Raw genomic sequence first — 22731 nt, 5'->3', positions numbered from 1 at the left:
AGCCAATCGAAAGGGTGGTGTGTGTGCGAGGGCAAGTGGGGAGGGGGACTCAGCTCAGGACAGGGAGGCCCTGCTCGCAGGTCCCGGGGTCCCGGTGGCAGCCGGAGCGCTTGGTCCGCTGGCAGCGGGCCGGTATTCCCCTCTCCGCCCCCACCCCGCGCGTGCGCGCCCCGGCCCCTCCCTCTGCCACCCCCCTCGGCTCCCGCGCGGCGGCGGCGGTTCCTCTCCCCCTCCCCCCAGCCCTGGCTCCGGGGGACCCCGCGATGCCGGTCCGCACCGAGTGTCCCCCGCCGGCCGGTGCCTCGGCCGCCTCCGCGGCCTCGCTCATCCCGCCGCCGCCCATCAACACCCAGCAGCCCGGCGTGGCCACCAGCCTGCTCTACAGCGGCTCCAAGTTCCGCGGCCACCAGAAGAGCAAGGGGAACTCGTACGACGTAGAGGTGGTGCTGCAGGTGAGCGCCGGGCCGGGTCGGGCCGGGGCCCGAGGGCCTCCTCGCGGCGCTCACTGGCCGTGCCCGCCCCCGGCTCCTCGAGCCCGCAGCCGCGGACCAGGCCCTCGCCGCCGGGCCTCCTGCACCAGGCGCTTCACCCCCCGGGACCTGACCAGCTGGTGTCTCACACTCTCCAAGCCCCAACCCTGACCTGCCCCTTACACCGGAGCCTGTCGTGAGCAGCTCCTGGCAGACCCTGAACACTCTCCCAGACTCGAAGCCCGTGACCGGCCTGCCTGGGATCCGGAAGCCCCCCGTGACTGGCTACCCTCAGACCTGAGTCCTTCCTCCCCAGGACCTGTCGTCCCGAGATCAGCCCTCCCTCCAGTCCCTCTCAGACCCTGAAGAACTCTCCATTGGTTTCTCCTGACTCGGGACCCTACCGGTGGCTGGGCCCATGTCAAATTATCCCAGATCTGAGACAGTCCTCCTCCCCTCCCCTTTCCTTACTCCCAGGGATCCTCAAACCCTGGGGCCCTCCTCCCGGGATTTCTTCCTTGGCAGAGCCTAGTTCGTCGTCTCTGACCTGGGAGCACACTCCCTCCATTAGCCCCTGAGCCCTAAGAGCCCCCCAACCCACAACTGATTCCTAGCCTGTGGTACTTACTCCTTCAAGACCAGGCACTCACATGCCGGGTGCTGCTGGGTGGAGCTCCTCCCATTCTGTTGGGATCTTGCCTCCTGGCCCCTCTCCCCCCTCCCTCTGCCCGAGGCTCTTCCTGCCCCAGCACCCAGTTGCCCCCAGCCCCAGGCCTCCTGCTCTAGGCTTTTCATGCTCCCTACCTCCATTCTCTGGCCACCTCCAGCCCTCTCCCAGTCTCCCCTGCCTCTCTACCCATACCTCCCCAACCTATACCTTCATCGTCCTCCTTCTTGGCTCCAGGGGACCCTCCTCCTGTGTTTTTAACTTTTATCTACACAGCCAGGGCTTCCTCCCAGTTTCTGATACCCGTGTGCTGGGAAATCGAACTCACCCAGTATTATTTCTCACACGGTATTTCCTTGCTGTCTGTGTACCTCCCCGCCCCCCACCCCCCTATTTGACCTGGATTTCTAAGTACCTGCTGCCAGCCCCTGATGGCTTTGGAGCTGCAGCTTTACCTACTCTGGCTCTTTTCTGCACCTCACCCCTCTCATGCAAATAGTAACACACTTGACATTTTTTGCCCAGCCAGAGATCAACAGTAGTTCATACTCCTTTTTCTCTCCCTTCCCTGAAGAACCGTTCTAGTGTAGCTACCCCTGCCTGCCTCAGGACCCACTGTCCTCCTCCCTTTGCCCCTTTTCTCCTTAGCCTGATGCCCCACCTCCTAGGCTGTTCCCCAAAGTCCCCCTCCCCCCATCTACCCCCTGGAAAGGCCTTACAGAAACTCTGAGGACCTAGTGTGCCACCTTACCGCTCCCATGTGTGAAGACAGAAACTAAGATGTGTCTTTGCCTTATGTGCCCTTGGCTCTTTAGAAATATTAAATCTTGAACAGCCTCTCTTCTGAGCAAGTAGGTCTCCCACCCGAAAGACAATGGGGGTGCATTTTCTTTCTGCTAACAGTACAACATCATTAGCTGCTTTTTTCTTACTGTTTTGGGGGAATCAATAGTTTCATCTTTTCTCGGTTGGAAAAAACTGCATCTTCCTGTTAATTCTGTCTTTGGTCTATAAACTTAACTTTCTCTCATGAGCCATGGTATTTATTATAACTGGAAAATTGTTGTGACTGGTTCGTTCAGGCTTCATAATTATATGCCTAATGTGGTGATCCCTCTTCTCTTTTGCTTAAAATGTGAGAATTTAGTATGAGGGAAAAGACTTTCTTCTTTCTTTTTTCAGGGCAACTTCATAAAATTCTGGCAGTGAGATCCTTGGTGTGGGTCATGTTTGGAATGATCTCCAATTTGTGCCCATTGTTTAATTTGGTGGTTTCTGATGCGGTAGGGGACTGCTGGCAGGGTCGCTAAGTGTCAAAGAGAAGTTGTCTTTGGTTTCTTCAGCAACTCCCCCCTTCTGTCATTGGTGTGTTGTTTCTGATGTCCTGTCAGGTGCCCATTTCCTTTGAACCAGTAGAAGTGGTGGTTGAGTTGGTACAGGACTGAGTGGCCTCAGGGCAGCCCAGAGCAGAAACTCCAGTAGGATGTCTGGTGGTGGGAGCCGTGGTCATGCCCAGGAATGCTGCCCTACATCTGGATTAGTGACCTGTTTGCCCATCATTGAGACAGTCAGTGGCATGTGAATTGCCCCATCGTCGTCCTGGTTTTTCAGCCAGGACCAGTTTCTTGAACTCAGCCTTCTTAGAATATACCGTGCAATTCACCCCCTGAATGTGTACAAGTCAGTAGTTTTTAGTATAGTCACAGAGTTGGGTAAGCATCGCTGCAATCTAATTTTAGCACCCTTTCATCACCCCAGAGAGAAACCCCACCCCTTAGCCATCACCCCTCTCCAACTCTAGGCAACCACTCATTTTATTTACCCTAAGATTTGCTTATTCTGGCCTCTTCATATACATGGAGTCATACGATGTGTGACCTTTCGTGTCTAGCTTCTGTCGCCGAGCATCATGTTTTCAAGGTTCGCCCACGTCATAACATGTGGCCATGCTTCGTTATTTTTTATCATTGCACAGTAATCCATTGTATGGATATGCAGCATTTCGTTGATCCCTTGAGCAGTCAGTGAATATTTGGGTGGTTTCCCCTTTGGGGCTATTGTGAGTACCAACGCTGTGAACATTCCTGTCTGAGCTTTTCTGTGGACACATCTTCATTCCTTCTGGGTAGATACCTGGGAGTGGAATGCTGGGTCCTCAGGCAACTCTCATGCTTACCATTTTGAGGAACTGCCAGACTGATTTCCAGAGCGCCTACCCCATTTTTCATTCCCACCAGCAGCTATGAGGGTCCAGTTTCTCCACAGCCTTGTTGACACTTGCAACTTATTGCCTATCTTTTTCTTTTTTTTTAAGATTTTATTTATTTATTTAACACAGAGACAGCCAGCGAGAGAGGGAACACAAGCAGGGGGAGTGGGAGAGGAAGAAGCAGGCTCATTAGCAGAGGAGCCTGACGTGGGGCTCGATCCCATAACGCCGGGATCACGCCCTGAGCCGAAGGCAGACGCTTAACCGCTGTGCCACCCAGGCGCCCCTGCCTATCTTTTTGATCGCAGTCGTGCTAGTGGGTGTGAAGTGGTATCTCATTGTGGTTTTGATTGGAATCTCCTTGATGACTAATGATGTTGCACATCTTTTCGTGGGCTTTCTGAAATTCTTTCTTTTTCTTTCTTTTCTTTTCTTTCTTTCTTTCTTTTCTTTCTTTCTTTCTTTCTTTCTTTCTTTCTTTACTTTCTTTCTTTCTTTCTTTCCTTCTTTCTTCTACCCAACAACTAAGTGACACAGCTGGGAAACCTGATCCCCAAATTCTTCTTTCTTTTTTTCTTTCTTTTTCTTTCTCTCTCTCTCTTCTTTCATTCATTCATTCATTCATTCATTCATTCCAGTTTTAGAGAGTTCCCTAAGCCTTCCTGAGATTCCAGCTGGGTCTTCCTTGTTCCGGTTGTTACTGTAACTACTCTGTTTCTTCTCTGCTGTCGGAGGAGCCAAGACCAAAGTGAAGGCCAGGGTCAGAGTGAAAGGGCACTAGAAAGAGCAGCTGTTGGACACAGCTGTGCTGTGAGACTTTCTTGCTAAACATTTGCCTTGTTATCTTTCTCATCAAGGTGCTGGCCTGGCATTGGGTTCAAGTTCTCTGCCTTGTAGTGTATTTGAGTTCACCAGCCGTCATCAAGATGAGTTTGGGCAGAATGCGAGAGAGACAAGGTTGAACGGAGGCCAAACTGAAATTCTGATTCTTGAGCATGTGATAATCCGTGCAAAATGTTAGCCGACTTCCAGTTCAGTTTTTAATCTTATTAGCAGGTATCCTGGCCACCTGATACCCTTTCCAGCAGCTGTGAAACCCCAAACTATATTGAATTCAGTGAGAACTGCATACGTGAAATTTAAGGCCTCGGGTTAGAGCTCTGTGTCCTGTAAAAAAAGTTCTTTGCTGAACCATGTTATTGCAGATCAGCCCCTTTAGATCCCGTCCAACGCCAAGGCCAGCAGCTGAGGATATTTTCAATGCTTGGGCAGTTTTTACATGTACTGCCTTTGTCACCAGCACCAAACTGTGGGAACGGGCTTCATTGAAGTCCGTTGGCTTTGGTGCTGACCTCATCTGGCTGACTGTGCTCATTACAGTTTTTAAGGATTCCCTGACTATTTGATTTATGGTGTAAATGAAAGTAGTTAAGTCCCCACATGTGATAAATACCACAAAACTTTCTTAGTTGCTTAAAACGAGCCCTCATGTAACATGAAAATCTCAACGTGCCGCAGTAGCATTGTACTTCCGTTTGCTTTCATTCCGGAGGTCTACTTTGTAAGGGAGCCCAGTTTATCATGAAATCTGAAAATCTGCCTGCTCAGGATCGATCTAGGTAGATTTGGGTGAAATGTGTCAGTGCGGGTGCACTCAGCTGCAAGCAACCATACCCACTTCAAAATAGTTTAAAGAATGAGTGAACCCAGCATCTCCGATTACAAGAAGCTTGGAGGTGGCTTGGTTCCAGATTGGCTCATTCAGGGGCCCCATTTCCTTCCATGTTTCTCCGCTGCCTCCCTGGCATTTCCCGGCCTATTTGTCCTCATGGTCTCTAGATGGCTGCCATGGGCCCAGGCGCTGTGTGAAGGTCCTGCTGGAGGCAGAGAGCCTCCTCAAAGCCAGCATCTTTCCCAGAAGCACCCAGGAGACTGACACACATATCTGATTGGTCAGAACTGGGTCACTCACCCCTAAACCAATGACTCACCAGGGGACAGGGGCACGCGTCTGCCTTGGATCTATCAGGACCGACCAAGTCTAATGGGGCCAGGGTGGGTGCCAGAACAGGCTCTGGGCCCTGGCAGCATGGGAAAGTAGGAAATTGGTTGTTGGGTGGGCATCCTGCAGTGTCTCGGCAACCCATAATTGGTGGATACTCAGCCTCAAAATCTCCCATGCCTGTTACCCCTGTTTATTTAAGCCTCCCAGCTCTTCATCGAGAAACACAAGCGTTCGTCTATGAAACGGACGGAGTGAACACGTATAATATATTCCGATCTGGGGTCAGCATTTTGGTTCATCACTGAAATTGCTTGCCAGAGCGGTCTTCATACGATGCCTTTCTTGAAGACGCTGCCCATTCCGTGAAGAACTAATGCAGGGTTGTGCTTAGTGTAAATACAGGGGAGGAGTGCGCTTCTGAGACCAGCGGGAGGCCTGTGTTGAGCGGGCTCGCTGTTCCTGAAAGACACTTCGGTCTCAAGATGCTCCACTGAAGGAGGTTGAGAGGGTCCTGGGATCAGCTTGCTTCGTCTGAACAGGCCTGTGGGCAGGGAGGACTCACGAAGGTCTCAAAGGCCAGTGAGCCCTGGCCGTGCTTGGCGGGCACCAACCTTGAGGCCTCCCTTAGCCCACCTGGCCTGGGACCACAGGACGCATGGTCTCCTGGGGGTTCCTAGTTTGTAACAAGACTATGTGTCCTTTCTTTCCAGCATGTGGACACGGGGAACTCTTACCTTTGTGGATACCTGAAGATAAAAGGCCTTACGGAGGTAAGCACGCCTTCAAATGAACTAGAACTAGATGGTGGGCCACACATGCGGCGTTCTCAGGGTGAAGGGCCAGGAGCCTCAACCCTGAGGCCTGATTAACACGCCCTGAGAAGTGTTGTTGTTGTACTAAACACACAAAGCATGTAGTTTTGATGTGTCCCGTTGGAAAGTGTACGGATGCACAGATCTTTATAAATAAGTCACAATGTTCCCAACACTATTGATTTTCTTTTTAATCCTTTGGTGGAAAAAAAAAAATAGAGTAGGAATATGGCTACTCATCATCATAAGTGTAACGGTTTCTGAGATAAGCATTAATCCTTCCAGAACCGAGGTCTTTGGTACCCCTTAAACCCCTCAGCTCACTGGAACAATGAAAGGTGATCATTTAGTTCCTAACCACGAGGAGCTGCTATGGAAATGCAGCGTGTTTTCCTTTCTCTGAACCAACTTTATAAATCTCAGAACTCCTGGGAATATGGAAAGCAAAAAGAGCATCCTTTCTTTCCCTGCTACTGAGTAAACAGGAAGAGGAAGGAGGGGACGGAGCTGGCCGCCTAACTCTTCCATGAGGACCTGGGCCTGACCCGGCTCCCGTGTCCTGTTGGCCTGATCAGCCCTCCCTGTCTTGATGGCCCAGCTCCACGGAGCCATGGTAAGGGCCGGAGGGACGTCCCTGCTCTGCCCCTTACTGGTGCCATGAGCTTTCATTTCTCTTTCCTCATCTGTAAAATGAGAATGAAAAATACCCGCTCTGCTACCATTGTGGTGAGCACAGCACAGCATGGAGCATTGTGGAATCACCACAGTGACCCGAAACCCACATAATGGTGTGCGTCAGCTCAACTTGGATAATAAGTAGAATAGAATAGAATAGAATAGAATAGAATAGAATAGAATAGAATAGAATAGAATAGAATAGAAAAATAAAATAAAATAAAATAAAATAAAATAAAATAGATCTGCTCCTTCTACTCCAGGGGCTCGTCCTAGCAGGGAGGAAACAATGTAAGAGCAAGAGGCCGACTCTAACATGATACAAATTGAGGGATGCTAACTAAGGCCCTGATCATCCTCCGGATTGAAACAATTGTTTCAGTTTCTTTGGTTCGCGCTGGTTCTCCCAGTTCTCTGCGAGAAGTTTGAGAATTTTCTGTGAAGTTTGTTGTTGAGATGAAAAAGGTAACCTGTTCCTCGCCTCTGGAAGCTTATCACGTAGAGCAGGGGTAGAAAATGGGAGCAGGGGCGCCTGGGTGGCACAGTTNCCTGTTCCTCGCCTCTGGAAGCTTATCACGTAGAGCAGGGGTAGAAAATGGGAGCAGGGGCGCCTGGGTGGCACAGTTGTTAAGTGTCTGCCTTCAGCTCAGGGCGTGATCCCGGCGTTGTGGGATCGAGCCCCACATCAGGCTCCTCCGCTGGGAGCCTGCTTCTTCCTCTCCCACTCCCCCTGCTTGTGTTCTCTCTCGCTGGCTGTCTCTATCTCTGTTAAATAAATAAATAAAATCTTTAAAAAAAAAAAAAAAAGAAAAGAAAATGGGAACAGACCGAAGGATTCCAGCCTTTGAACTTACGGTGGAAACCTAGATCCAGCACCTGTAAATGAGGTGCCTGTGGTACCTCGGACCCCCCTAAATACGGTAGGGGATGCACAAAATGTGCTCCGGCCATAGGCAGCCAGATGCGTCTGCTGAGTGCGGAACATAAACATGCAGCTTCGTGAGGAAACCAGCAGACCGTGTCACGTGCAATGCTACCACTGACCCCAAAACCAGCTGCTCGGGTCATAGGGAGCTGCACGGAAACGGCAAGTAGCATGAAGAATCGCGAAATGTCTAGAACTTCTGTGAGGTTTCCGTCAGGAGCAAGTCACCCTGACAGCGGGAAGCGCCCCTGCATTGCAGGCGGCCAGGTTCCCTGAGCAGGGGGTGCTGGCCTGGCCCTTCCCTGGGGCTGCCCCGGGGCGGGGGGCACTCAGGCTCGTGACCGGAGGGAAGAGACCACCCTCCCGGCCAGTCCTTCCTGCGTGCACACAGAGCGGCCTCACACGTGCTCGCGGCCGCCCCAGACTGGCCTGCTCCTCCGGGAGCCCCGGGCACGGGTATGCCCTGACGGCGCGTTCAGTCACAGGAAGGCCGCTGTGGTTCCGAGCTGCCTGGGGCCTGCGCACGCCTCGGGAGTCTTTGAATTTTATCGTTCTTAACCACCTTTTTTAGTAGCTGTCCTGAGACAGCTGACCTACCGTACCATCTGCCCATTTCAGATGTACAGTTCGTTGGCTTTTAGTGCAGTCGCGGCACTGAACAACTGTCTTCGACACTGTTTAAATTCTAAACAGGGGCGTCTGGGTGGCTCAGTCGGTTAAGTGTCTTCTTTCAGCTCAGGTCATGATCTCAGGGCCCTGGGATCCTCAGCGGGGAGCCTGCTTCTCTCTCTCTCTCTCCCCCTCTCGCTTGCTCGCTCTCTGTCAAATAAATAAAGTCTTTAAATTCTAAATCCGATATGTGGTCACTGTACATAATCCCTGAAATGCCAAAAAAGGTGAGGATGCTCTGAATGAGTTTATTACCTGTATTCTAAAATAACAGCTGTTCGGGTTTGTTTGCTTTTCCATTAATAGTTGTGAAAAGATCACATATGTGATTTATTTTAATGAAATCACTTAAATGATTGGGTTTTTTTTTGTTTTTTGTTTTTTTTTTAAAGATTTTTATTTATTTATTTTTATTTATTTTATTTTTTTATTTATTTGACAGAGATAGAGACAGCCAGCGAGAGAGGGAACACAAGTAGGGGGAGTGGGAGAGGAAGAAGCAGGCTCATAACGGAGGAGATCGATGCGGGGCTCGATCCCACAACGCCGGGATCACGCCCTGAGCCGAAGGCAGACACTTAACCGCTGTGCCACCCAGGCGCCCCTAAATGATTGGGTTTGAGCCCTAGTCTTCCTCGTGCATACAATATAGAAAATGAACTGTTAAATCGGAGGTAATTTGTCTGTTAGCTACCTCACATTCACAAACGAGCACCGTTTTTAAAAAGGTTACGTGCCTTCTGGAAATGAAATCCCAGAATTGTGAAGAATGGGTGTCAGGTAGCATTTTCATTGCAATTCTGAGCCAGCCACCAGTGGAGAGAAGGGACATTTCTAGGGAGGCCCCGAGGCTGGCACAGGGCCTAGGAGCCCAGCCTTCGGGGAGTCATGGCCAGGCCCTCCACTCACTCACTAGACAGATTTGGAAGCTTCTGCTCAGGTTGGGCTAGACTTGTCTGAATCAAGGAGATAGGTCCCACTAACCAAACTCACTGAGACTGATGTATACATAAGAGTGCTCGTTTACTCATTTCTAAAATGAGGTACATGCATGTTCCAGAAGTTCCCTCTGACGTAGTAGCCAATTGGGCATTAATCCCCCAGAAGGTGGGTCTACATGGAAAGACAGACCCATCACCAGAGAGTTTTCGGTGGGCCTGGAATCCGTGTGGGGAGTGGTTTGGACAGCCTAAGTGCCCAACAGCAGCGAGACCCACTGGAGGAAGCCCTTGCCTGCTTTGCGGGTGGGGGCTTGCTGGCTTCAGCTTTTCCTCTCTCACTTGTTTTCTTGATGTCCCTCCTACAGAGTTTTTCCTTTGGCTCTAAAAATTACCGCCAGTCTGGCTGTAGTCAAGTGCTTGAATTTCCTGGTCCTGCCCTGAGAGATAGTTCATCTTTTTGGTAGCTTCTGTACCTGTTGACTGTCATTCATCAGGCAGTATTTATTTCATTTTAATTCTCAGAGCTTGGGGGTACCTTGCAGTCACTCTGATGTATTGCCTGAAACATTTTTAGTGCAGAATCCATTCGTTCGGCAAACTAGCGATTTGAACCATAAGTATTTTCTTTGTATTGCAAGAGGACCACTTTACCGTTTTCTTCTTTTCTCTCTTTTTTGTGGAAGTTTAAAAAAAAAGTGTTAAAGCTCAAACCTCAGAAAATCGATACGTATAGCTTTCCATTTAAAATCTCAAGTCAGGGGTGCCTGGGTGGCTCAGTCGGTTGGGCGTCTGCCTTCGGCTCAGGTCATGATCCCAGGGTCCTGGGATCGAGCCCCGTGCCAGGCTCTCGGCTGAGTGGGGGGGTCTGCTTCTCCCTCTCCCTGTGCCCCTCCCCCTGCCCTTGCTCTCGGTCTCTCTTTCAAATAAATAAAACCTTAAAAAAAAAAATCTGAAGTCAGATACTCACTGATACAGAACTTTCTCCCTTAGTAGTTCTTCCTAAAACAGATGAGCATAATTTAGTTTATACCTTTATTTTATTTTATTTATTTTTTAAAAGATTTTATCTGTTTATTTGAGAGAAAGAGCCTGAACAGGGGGAGGGATAGAGAAAGAGGAAGAAGCCGACTCCACGCTGACCAGGGAGCCCGACGCGGGGGTTCAACCTGACCTGAGCTGAAGGTAGATGCTTAACCAACTGGGCCACCCAGGTGCGCCTAGTTCATTATTTTTTTAAGATTTTAAGTGATCTCTACACCCAAAGTGGGGCTCGATCTCATGACCCTGAGATCAAGAGTCACATGTTCTACCAACTGAGCCAGCCAGACGCCCCTAGTTTATACCTTTAAAATCAGGGTTCCCTTTAGGAAATCTCCCCTTTAATTTCTTCACTCTGAATATATAAGTGTCTGTCTGAGGAACCCAGGCCCTGAGTTGGGGGGAGGGGTGTGTTTTGGCGAGGGTGCTGTATATTTCAGAGCTCGCCGTCGAGACCATAGACGGCCTCGGTGGCATGTAGTAACGCAGGCCCCTCCAGTCCACTCTGGTGTCCGTGGCTGTGCTGTTTCCTGGGAGCCGCTGACCCAGCGTAGTGGTATCTGCTAGCAGCGTCCCCAGCTACGTGGCAGGTCAAGCTGAGAGACGTAGCAAAGCCATTGGAACAGGTGTATTTTAAACACGTGTAGATGTTTGATGCAGCCTAAGGGGCCTACCTAGGGTCTGAAGAAGAAAGGGGGACCTCTGGGGTCCCAGGATCGTTAGGACTGTAATCCACGGTTTGTCAGGCCAGTGAACATCATGACCGCACTTCCAAGAAACACCAGGGGCTGGCAGGCTAGGCTCAGGGGTTGTCTGGTCGGTCGGTCAATTGGTTGCTTTTTTACAAATGCACAGAAATGGTAGACTTCTTACAGTGTTAACTTTTTCTTCCACTAGTTTCGTTTTTTTTTTTTTTTTTAAGATTTTATTTATTTATTTGGCAGAGAGAGAGCAAGAGAGGGAACAGAAGCAGAGGGAGTGGGAGAGGGAGAAGCAGCTTCCCACCGAGCAGGGAGCCTGATGCGGGGCTCGATCCCAGGACCCTGGGATCATGACCTGAGCCGAAGGCAGATGCTTAACAACTGAGCCACCCAGGCGCCCCTTTTCCATTAGTTTGTTTTCAAAATCTTTGGCGCCTCCTTATTAGCAGGTGAACAAATAACAAATAAAGTTGACAAGAGTATTCTAAGCACCCAGTTAGGATGACAGCTTATTTTTTTTCCCCGTGGTATTTGTTTCTGTTGTTGTGACTTTCCATCACAGACGTGATTTACATATATCTTCCCTAGTGTAGATGGCCTTAGTTCATATGATAAAATTCAGTGTACCCTAATATACCAAGGTATTCTGCAAAAAACAAACAACAACAACACCACCACCACCCCCCCCCCCGCCGAAACCTGAAGCATGGGCACAAAAGAGACAAGTGACTGAGATGGTTTGAGAACGGGGGACCGGGCCGTGGCGTGAGGGAGACTTAGCTGTCGCTGTGATTTGGGAGCCTGTTTCGGTGTTTTATTGGAAAGGAAAATCTACTTAGTTACCGTCTGCTTCGTATCCTAGAATACTCAGAATTTACTTGTCCAAATTCTTTCTGAGCGTTCAGTACGTAACATGTGGAGTCGAAGAAGTGTTCTCTGTTTCCGGCAACCTCCATAACGTCCGGGAGACTCTGGGAACCTTCAATCCACGTTGACTCTGCAGCCAGCCATTGGCAGATCTCTGGACCTGACTCAGTTTGGGTCATTGCTTCGCAGTGCGATCATTTTTTTTCCAAGTCCTGGGAAGAAGTTAAAGCCAGGTTGATTTTTCCTTTGGGAAAGGTAAAAACTCCCGTTCGACATCTTATTTTGATATTTGCGTTTTTACCATAGGAGTATCCAACCCTTACGACCTTCTTTGAAGGAGAAATAATCAGCAAAAAACACCCTTTCTTAACACGGAAGTGGGACGCAGACGAAGACGTTGATCGGAAACACTGGGTGAGTAGATGTTTGGTCTGCTCCGGGCCCACCCAGGCGCTGGTAGAAAACCAAGGAACTTCGCTCTCGGGGTCTTATCCCTGTCCCCGGTCCTCTCCACCCGTCCACTGTTCTTCTCATCTCCTCTACATGGGGGAGCCCTGTGAAACATACAGCCTTGGCCGCTATCTTCAGGGTTGGCGTGAGGTGGAGATGCAGTTTCTAGAAAGCTCTCCGTGTGGGGAGAGCCACAGGCAGGTTGGGGGGGGGGTCCTCACCCAGCTCCAGACCGACACGCACGGTCTCAAGTTCAGTGTCATCAGGATACCACTGAAAACTCCAGTCCCCCAACTTTTAACTGTCGAGTGTGGGGTGTGTTCTCAGTCACCAGTAGTGAGCGCTGTGAGACAACTTCGAGTCACCATCCTCAAGTCTTTTCATTGGCTTTCACGCAAGTTTTTGTCTTCAAAAATCCGTTTCTCCACCTGTCATAATAGCCTTCTGGCTTAGTTGACCATGGAGATGATGAATTTTGGTTTTCGGGGTTTTTTTTTTTCTATTTTTTAGTTTTTTAAAGATTTTATCTTTAAGTAATCTATGCACCCAATGTGGGGCTCGAACCTACAGCCCGGAGATCAAGAGCCGCACGCTTCACTGACTGAGCCAGCCAGGGGCCCCGGTGAATTTTGGTTTAACACTGAGGAAGTCCAATGTGTTCACCCTCTAAACCCACCAGAAGTGATTGCGTCAGTAATGAAGACTCTAGAACTCCTCGTGCTTCCACTGCCCTTCTCACCTGGCTGTTGAAGCTCTCTCTTGGTTCTGGCACAATAGTCCTTGAAGAGGGCTTCTGACCACAGACCCTTGTCCTAGTTAACCTCACTGTAAATTAGCTGCTTTGCTTTTTAATGTTTCCTACTTGAGATAGGAAAGGAACATCTTTCAGATGCTGAGTTACAATCAAATTTGAACTTGAGCCTTTAAAACCATTTTTTGTAAGCTGCATGTTTTGCCTGTTGTCGCAGATAGACACTGAAAGTCAGTCATTCGTGTGTGTACAACACGAGGGAATGAACAAGATCCGAGTCTCTTAGGCTGCTCAGCTGGGGAGCCCGAGTGGTGCCAGGTGGTGCCGGTGCGATGGAGCGGAGTTGGAGGGCTCGCCACTGCCATCTGGTCCCACCCTGCCTGATGCCGGCTCTTCCCTGCTGCCCGACGCCCCCAGGATGGCTCCTTTCTCTCTTGGACGGCTCCAGTGGGAAAGCTCATCCTTGTACTGAACCACATCCTGTCTCCCATCCATCTTTGTTTTCCATCTCAAATTGGTTCTGCAAAAAAGCAAGGTCTTTCAGACTCAATGAAAAGTCAATTCTAAGCTAGGTCCGCTGCAAATTAAATACCTGGAAGCCAAGTGTTAATGATCCAGGCTTCCATTAGAACACGGGAGAATGTCTGGTTCTCCTTTGTTAGGCCGAATTGAAATATTTTGAGTGACGGGGAAAAAACAAGGCCACCCTTGATATGGTAGCATGAGGAGCTCGGCCTCTGGGCCCTTCCTCACCCAGCAGTCCGGTCACCTTTGCAGTACTCAGTTTCCCATAACTTTCCCAGCCCACTCCGGAGTCCCAGAACCCCATGGGGGATCCCTGCTTGTCAGGGACTCACACTGCCTGACACAGGCAAGCCCCGGAGATATTGCGGGTTCCGTTCCAGACCATCGCAATAACGTGAATATTGCAATACAGTGAGTCAAATGAATTTTTTTGGTTTCCCAGTGCGTATAAAACTTAACGTTTATGCAATACTGTAGTCTGTGAAAAGTACGATAGCATTGGGTCTAAACCAACAATGTACACACCTTAATTTTTAAAAACTTTATTACTAAAAAATGCTCACCATCCTCTAAGCTTTCGGCAAATCCTAATCTTTTTGCTGGCGGAGGGTCTTGCCTCAAGTCGATGGTTGCCGAGGGTCCGGGTGACGGTGGCAGTTTCTCAAAGTAAGACAGCAGTGAAGTTGAGCACACTGACTGACTCTTTCTTTCACAGACGATTGCTCTGTGGCACGGGATGCTGTGTGATAGCATTTTGGCCCCAGGGGAACTTCTTTCCAAACTGGAGTCCGTCCTCTCAAACCCTGCGTCTGCTTTACCAACTAAGTTCACGTGATATTCTAAATCCTTTGTTGTCATTTCAACAGTCTTCACAGCATCTTCCCAGGAGTTGATTTTATCTCAGGAAACCACGTTCGTGGCCCATCCGTGAGAAGCAACTCCTCATCCATTCAAGTTTTAGCATGAGATTGCAGCCGTTCAGTCCCGTGTTCTAGTTCTCTTGCTGTTTCCACCACATCTTCAGCGACTTCCTCCACTGAAGTTTCGAACCCCCCGAAGTCATCCATAGGGTGGGAACCAACTTCTTCCAGACTCCTGTTCATGTAGATATTTTGACCTCTTCCCATGAGTCGCAAAGGTTCTTAATGGCATCTAGAATGGTGAATCCTTTCCAGAAGGTCTTTTCAGTTTACTTTGTCCAGATCCATCAGAGGAATCACTATCTGTGGCAGCTATAGTCTTATGAAATGTATTTCTTAAATAAGAAGGCTTGAAAGTTAAAATGACTCCTTGATCCACAGCCTGCAGAATGGAATATAACAATATAAACAACGTAAACCTCCCCGTCCGTCTCCATCGGAGCTCTTGGATGACCAGGTGCATTGTTAATGAACAATAATATTTTGAAAGGAATCTTTTTTCCTGAGAATTAAGTCTCAATGTTGGGCTTTAAATATTCAGTAAATTATGCTGTAGACCGATGTGCCGTCATCCAGGCTTTGTTCCGTTGATAGAGCACAGGCAGAGTAGATCTAACGTAATTCTTTTTTTTTTTTTTTTAAAGATTTTATTTATTTATTTGACAGAGATAGAGACAGCCAGCGAGAGAGGGGACACAAGCAGGGGGAGTGGGAGAGGAAGAAGCAGGCTCACAGCAGAGGAGCCCGATGTGGGGCTCGATCCCATAACGCCGGGATCACGCCCTGAGCCAAAGGCAGACGCTTAACCGCTGTGCCACCCAGGCGCCCCAGATCTAACGTAATTCTTAAGGGCCCTAGGATTTCGGGAGTGGCCAGTGAGCGCTGACTTCAGCATAAAGCCATCAGCTGCACGAGCCCCTAGCAAGAGCGTCAGCCTGTCCTATGAAGCCAGGAGTTGACTGCTCCTCTCTAGCTATGGAAGTTCTGGATGGCGTCTTTGTTCAGTGTAGCGTATTATCTTCATGAAGATCTAGAATCTTCCAGAGAACTTGCTGCAGCTTCTATGTCAGCCCTTGCTGCTTCGCCCTGCACATTTGTGTTATAGAGACGGCTTCTTTCCTTAAAGCTCCTGAACCAACCTCTGCTGACTTCAGACTTTTCTCCCACAGCTTCCTCACCTCTCAGCCTTCACAGAATTAAAGAGCATCAGGGCCTTGCTCTGGGTTAGGCTTTGGCTCAAGGGAATGTTGGGGCTGGTTCGACCTTCTCTCCAGACGACTCACCCTTTCTCCACGTCAAAGCCTGCTTTGTTACCATTCGTGTGTTCACTGGAGTGGCACCTCTTGTGTCCTTCAAGAGCTTTTTCTCTGCGTTCACAGCTTGGCTCACTGGTGCCAGAGGCCCAGCCCTCAGCCTGGCTCAGCTTCTGAGACGCCCTCCTCACCAAGTTCAGTCCTTTCTAGCCTTTGATATAAACTGACAGATATGTGACTCTTCCTTTCACTTGAACACGGCAAGGCCACCGTGGGGTTATTAATTGGCCTCATTTCAGTATTGTTGTGTCTCAGGGAAGAGGGAGGCCTAAGGAGAGGGAGACAGATGGGGGAATGGCCAGTCAGCGGAGCAGTCAGAACACACACAACATTTATCAATGAAGTTTGCTATCTTCTATGGGGGCAGTTTGTGGCGCCCCAAAATAGTTGCATTAGTAACATCAAAGATCACCGATCACAGATCAATATAACAGATATGAATAATGAGAAGGTTTGAAATGTTGCAAGGTTTACCAAAATGTGACACGGAGACATGAAGTGAGCAAATGCTGTTGGAAAACTTGTGCTAATTGACTTACTCAACACAAGGTTGCCATGAACCTTCAATTTATTAAAAAATGCACTCTCTGGGGGCACCTGGGTGGCTTAGTTGGTTAAGCATCCAACGCTTAGTTTCGGCTCAGGTCATGATTTCAGGGCCATGAGATCGAGCCCCACATTGGGTTCCATGCTCAGCGTGGAGTCTGCTTGAGTTTCTCTCTCCCTCTCCCTCTGCCCCCCCCAAATAAATAAATAAATCTTTTTAAAAAGCGCAATATCTGCAAAGAGCAATAAAGTGAAATGCAGTAAAACCAGGACTGCCTGTAAATTGCAATGAGAGACGTTGCTTTTCACCCTCTAGTTTACCTGAGTGATATTTAAACTTGGTATCACGGTGGTACCCTGAAGTCAAGGTTCCATATACTTAATCCACTTAAAATACAAATATATGTGTGACAAATTCTATGAGTTACTACTTCTTTATCTTAAATTTTATTTATTTTTATAAGATGAATGTATATTTATTTTTAAATATTTGAGTAAACAGAAAAGCAAAAGGAAAGAAATCATCCATAATAATACCCGAAGTTAAAACAGGTATTAACCTTTTTTCTGTCTTTCTTTCTTTCTATCTTTCTTTCTTTTCTTTTCTTTTCTTTTTTTTTTTTTTTTTACAAAAATAGGATCATGAGACACAGTTTTATAACCTATTTCTGGTCTCCTTTTTAGAAAGGACTTAATCATATATTACCCACTTCCTCTCTCTGCTTCACTAGCTGGCCCCAAGCCACGCTCCTGGGTCAGAGGGCCCCGCTTTAGTAAAGCCCTCTATCTCTTCAGGGTGACGTACTGGTTTTAAGTTGTTCTGCATGGCTCGTGGTGACTCACTTACAGAGATCTTCTCCCTAATCATTCCTGGGTTTGCTTGTGGCAAGGTGCCCTGAGGGAAAGGCCGTCGGAATCGCATCCATTCCCAACTCGGGGCCTTTCCCTGGACCCCATTAGCTAGGCGGGCGATGCCCCATGGTACCTCGGCTGGAGGCCAGGCGCAGGTTCACTGCTGGGGACCTCAGGCTCCCGTCCCCGGTCCTCAGCCTTTGCTACTCCTGTGGGCCGTACCCAGCAGCTGTCATACCTTTGCAAAGGTGCTCACCGCTGGGTGCAGAGGGCATTTCTGACACCAGCCTCCCCCTCCGTCCATCAGTCCTCATTCTCCTTTGTTTGTTTTCAGGGCAAGTTTCTGGCTTTTTATCAGTATGCAAAATCATTTAATTCAGATGACTTTGATTATGAAGAGCTGAAGAATGGGGATTATGTCTTCATGAGGTGGAAGGTAAGGTCCCAGCCCAGCCAGAGCCTGTGTTGTATGCAGTGCCCCCTCTGCTCCCCGGGTCCCGTGCTCATTACGGCTTGTCTCCTTGTAGTGCCTTTACACGCTTTTAAAAAGCGGGCACGGCTCCAGGCCCCACTAGCCAGCTGCTGCCATGCCAGCCGGTTTGTCTTTGGTGACACCGTTTGGTGGTTCACAGATGAATTCGTGGCTGGGGGGTGGCAGTGGTCGCCCTCAGCACGTTTGACTGTCCAGGTTGAGTCACCCCCGGTGTTCTGTGGACTCAGGGGAGCACCAAAGTCAGTCCCCATCATTTCCTACTCTGAGCCGAGAACCCGTGCAAGAGACTGTTCCCTCACCACGTCCTAGCCAGGCTGCGGTCTCAGCTGGTCTGGTTCCCTCCGGCAGGAAATGAGGGACCAGGAATGGAATTTGGGTTTTCCACTCACCAGCCCTCAGAGAACTCCATCTGGCTGGACTGGAGAGATTGGCTTGGGGCTGACAAGTCTTTTGTGTTCCGTCTTTTGATAGCCTGGTATTTACCGTGTTCCAGCCACAGGCTAGCAAAATTGTGAAGGGGGTCTGTGAAATCACTTCGTGAACGGACACCCACTTCCAACCCCTGGTCCCCAATCTGCAGGAAAAAGCTGTTTTATCTTGAAATCTTGCCAGCTTTCATACAGGCGAATCATTTAGAGTAGTTATTCAGTTTGTAAGCTAATAATTTGGGGAGGGGGGCGGGGGTCGTCACTTTTCGCATAGACACTGGCCAGGTACACAGGGTAAAAGCTGAGTCCGCCCTGGCCAGCTTGCTGTCCAGTGGGAAACATGCCAGCTAATAAAGCCCTAAAGGAAGTATCTTGCAAGGTTCTAATTTTAAAATTAATTTTAAAAATCTACCATTTCAGAAGTTGAGGAGAAGGATAGAGAGTGTCTTAAAAAAAACAAAAACAAAAAACAAAAAGCAGCGGAGTTGTTTGGTCTCCAAAGACCTTCTCAGTGTGACTCACTATGGGCTTTCAGTAGATCTCTTGGGTCCCTGAGACCACTGACCTCATCTCGCTGGGAGAGTAGGTGCCCGGATGTGGCCTTTCAGCTTGGCTGTAGGTAGCCAGAGATCACAAGCTCGCCTCTTCCCAAGGTGCCCAAGCAAGAATAGAGCCATTCTGATGGTTGTAGATGGGGTGTCGAGCTTTTTGAGGGGCTGTTACGGGGGCAAGTGGTCACTGGCCTGCCCTCAGAATGCAGAGGTAATCAGGAACCTACCACCAGGTCCTAGGGTGCTGCAGAAACTTCCTCTTCCCAGGTCATTCTGTCTGTGGGCTCCGAAAGGTAGGTAGGCATCGATTCATTTTCGAGATACGTGCACCATAGAACCTTCTCTTCATTGCTGATCTTGGTGAGCTCGAGACACAGGCTGCTGTGTTAGTATCTAGAATGCTATGGACAGATCGGGTTGAAACGCAGATGTCTGCCTTCGTCCAGCAAGTCTGGGCAAGACCATGTGACACGGGAACCCTAGAACCACCTGAAGGCTAACGGGGAGCCCCAGACGTGGCTGGAGCACGCTGTCTGTTCCTGACCTCCTCCGTCTGTGTGCAGGAACAGTTCCTGGTCCCGGACCACACGATCAAAGACATCAGCGGGGCTTCCTTTGCTGGATTCTATTACATCTGCTTCCAGAAGTCGGCAGCCTCCATAGAGGGCTACTATTACCATAGGAGTTCAGAATGGTAAGGCACCCCACAGGCGAAGGGGGCGGCTTGCTGCCGTCCCCCCCCCCGGGCTCTCCCTTCGCTTGCCAAATCCAAAAGAAGACCCCCCCCACCTGTCTGCGTAGCTTTTGTGCTCTGTCTGCATGGGGAGGGCCTCTTTGAATGATCTCGGTTGCCCATAGAGGGCTCCTCTCCCTAACCACAGAGCAGAATAAGTAAGATGAAACCCAAGTGCTCGGTAAAGGAACTCACAGCTCAAAGCTTTCCAGCAGTTCTGTATTATCAGCGGTGTTTCTCCCAACCTCGGCTGCTCTTGTGTTTCCTCCCAAATTAACTAACACGTAAGCTCCAGTGCTGGGCAGGGTGAGTTTCGCTGTTAGCAGCCTTTCCGATTTTGTGGTCACATTCCTTAGATGCCGGCCCCACGCGCGCTTGCTCGCAGTCTGGTGACCGAGGGGCCCCCGTGGGAGCTGGCGGTCCTGCCCTGTGTTTCATTGGAGGTGAAGGACGGAGTGCCACCTCAAGCGCTAGCTTTTGTCACCTTTCTGGGGACTCTCCTGCCCCGTCGCTGCTGCTTCGAGTACCTTGCTGTACCTGAAGACGGAGCCCTATCCCAAAGCACCTGATTTCCTTTCCGAATATAGAAGCACCGTATTCCCATCCACGTTTTGCACACTTCTGTGATTTGCGAGTGATGCTTTCCTGGATGGCCTCAAGTTCCTCGTTCAGTGGCAGCAGAATGATACCTGCAAATAAATGCCCTTGGGCTCAGTGCAGTCTCTGCTCCCCTGAGAGCCGCAGTTACCAGGGTGTCAGTAATTGCTCTGTTTTCAAAGGAGTTTTTAAAACCGGTTATATCCTTTTTTAAGCAGTAGCTTTATCGAGAGAATTCACATCCCATACAGTTTGCTCATTGAAAGCATACAATCCGGTCATCCTGAATATTCATGGCTGTGCGGCCGTCACCCCAATCAATTTTAAAATGCTCCCATCATCACCACAAGAAACCCCATACCCCTTAGCCCTCAGCCCCAGGTCCCCATCCCCTCCTTGCCCGAGGCAGCCACTAACCGACTTTCTATACAGATGTGCTTATTCTGGACATTTTCTGGAAAGGGAACCACACACTGCGAAGCGGCCTTTGTGTCAGGCTTTTTGCACTCAGCCAAACGCTCGGAAGGTTCGGCCTTGGGGCAGCCTGGGGCAGCCCTTCGTTTTTATTGCTGAGTAATTTTCCGTGGCGTGGATATGCAGCAGCCCCTCCTTATCTGCGGTTTTGCTTTCCGCGGTTCCAGTTATCCACGGTCAGCCGTAGTCTAGAAGCAGATGGTAGTCAGTGGTAGCCTAACGCTCAGTCACAGGCCTACGTCACTCACCTCTCCTCGTCTCACGCAGGCACATTCCCACCTCACATCCTCACAACAGGAAGGATGACTACAGCACGAGAAGGTATTTTGAGGGGAGACCACATTCACATAACTTCTATTGCCGAATATTGTCATAACTGTCCTATTTTATGATTAGTTATTGTTGTTCATCTCTTCCTGTGCCTAACTTATAATTTGTACTTTATCATAGGTTTACGTACAGGCAAGAGCAGTGTATATAGGGTTCGGTAGTATGCACGGTTTTTGGCATGCACTGGGGGTACTTGAACGTACCCCCACAGATAAGGGGGGACTCCTGTGCTACATTTCATTTATCCGGTCATCATTTGGTGGGTTATTGCACCCTCTGCCTATTGTGACTAATGCTGCTGAGTGTAAAAGTATGTGTTTGAGTCTCTGCTTTCAGTTCCTTCGGGCATATACCTGGGAGTGGGCCTGTTGGGTCGTATGGTCATTCTCTGACTTTTTAAGGAACCGCCAAAGTGTGTGCCGCACCAGGGCTCCAGTTTCTCCACATCCTCCCCAACACTTGTTATGATGTCTTTATAGTTATAGCTTCCCGAGTGGGTATGAAGTGGGGTTTCGTGGTTTTGATTTGCATATTCTCATGGCTAATGCAGGATCTTTTTTTGATTGATTGATTGATTGATTGATTGATTTTGGGTGAGAAATTAACAGCTTTTTCCCATGCTGCGCCTCACTCCCACATGAAACAAGTAGGGGGAGAGCTAGCATCTACCCCATCAACTTTGATTGTCCCCAGGGGTTATCATCCCCTTGTGTGGATGTCCCAGCCTCTGTTTCTCCTTCATCTGCTTACCTCGTCAGAGCACCTACCAACGGGGCAAAAACAAGCACGTCAGAACTCTGATGGTCTCAAAGCCTCGTAGCCGTGTCTAGGGAGGCCAGAACATGAATGTGAATGGTAATAACATAAGCTTCGCGGTTAGCTGGGAAGTCTCTGTCTTCCCTGAGAAGTGGGGTGTGCCTGTGCTCCCCGTGAAGTCCTGAGGGTGTTCCAGCCTGCCGTTCCCAGAGGAGAACGGAGCGAGGCAGAGTGGAGGGTGAGGAGGAGGCCCGGGGCTGGGGGCTTCGGTCCGCGTCTTCTCCCCGAGCGTCCGCTGCCTCACCTTTCATAAGTCGTAGCATAACCGCTTCATGGTCAGAGCACGAGGCCTGAAAGCAGCTCCTCTCGTGCAGAGCTCAGGAGGATTAACCAAAGAAACAGCAAGAGAACCAAACGTGGTGCAGCTGACGTCTGCGGCGCACCCGCGTTCGGTTCCAGCCGGGGGCTCGCCGGGCGCTCCGGGCGGGGGGAGGGTGTTCCGCACCCGTTTGGTTTTCAGGCTGCTTAGACCGCCTCCCGTTTCTCTCTCTTCCCGCACTGCAGGTATCAGTCGCTCAATCTAACTCATGTTCCTGAACACAGCGCACCCATCTACGAATTCCGGTGACAGTGGTTCAGAGCAGGAACCAAATAAAACTGAACTTGGCAAAAAAAAAAGAAAAAGGAAAAAAAGAACTTTGCCAAGAAAATTGTGTACCTGCCAGAACCAGGAGGACGTGTGTTCCTGTTTCTTCACGAGCAGACTCACATCAGAAAGCATGAATGTTAACCCACAGAGTCCAAGGAGCATGGCCAACCAGCAGGGCAGGCGGAGGGAGCGTTCTCTGTTCTTTCTCCCTCTCTCTGGCAGTTTGGTCTTAATATGTTTTTAAGCTACCTTAAATGCACTTTTCCTTCCTGCACAGCTAACTTCTGTATCACAGAAAGGCCCATCCCCCCATCCCCACCTCCAGCCGAGTAGAAGGTCAGCCCCCCCAGTCACCCTCTGCCTTGGTGCTCAGTGGTCTCCGCC

The 22731-nt window shown here is 49.6% G+C and overlaps 1 protein-coding gene across 1 annotated transcript; it reads left to right on the top strand.

Moving 5' to 3' along the window:
* Positions 1-8: 8 nt before the first annotated feature.
* GID4 (GID complex subunit 4 homolog) lies at positions 9-22376 on the top strand. The gene is made up of 6 exons (XM_034646652.1): positions 9-452; positions 6062-6121; positions 12286-12393; positions 17671-17772; positions 19372-19502; positions 22263-22376. Exons 1-6 carry the CDS (start codon positions 264-266, stop codon positions 22324-22326), a joined length of 654 nt encoding a protein of 217 aa, XP_034502543.1. The 5' UTR covers positions 9-263; the 3' UTR covers positions 22327-22376.
* Positions 22377-22731: the final 355 nt, after the last annotated feature.

The sequence above is a fragment of the Ailuropoda melanoleuca genome, chromosome 17 (genome assembly GCF_002007445.2).
Source record: "Ailuropoda melanoleuca isolate Jingjing chromosome 17, ASM200744v2, whole genome shotgun sequence".
NCBI classification, from domain to species: domain Eukaryota; kingdom Metazoa; phylum Chordata; class Mammalia; order Carnivora; family Ursidae; genus Ailuropoda; species Ailuropoda melanoleuca.
The sequence above is the reverse complement of the archived record's forward strand: the minus strand, read 5'-3'. Positions and strand labels throughout refer to the sequence as shown.

Bases quoted from the DNA above. Each gene is read 5' to 3' on its own strand.
- GID4 (XM_034646652.1), top strand. From the start codon at position 264: ATGCCGGTCCGCACCGAGTGTCCCCCGCCGGCCGGTGCCTCGGCCGCC. The intron at 453-6,061 runs GTGAGCGCCGGG...CTTTCTTTCCAG, and splicing joins ACGTAGAGGTGGTGCTGCAG to CATGTGGACACGGGGAACTC. The intron at 17,773-19,371 runs GTAAGGTCCCAG...GTCTGTGTGCAG, and splicing joins ATGTCTTCATGAGGTGGAAG to GAACAGTTCCTGGTCCCGGA.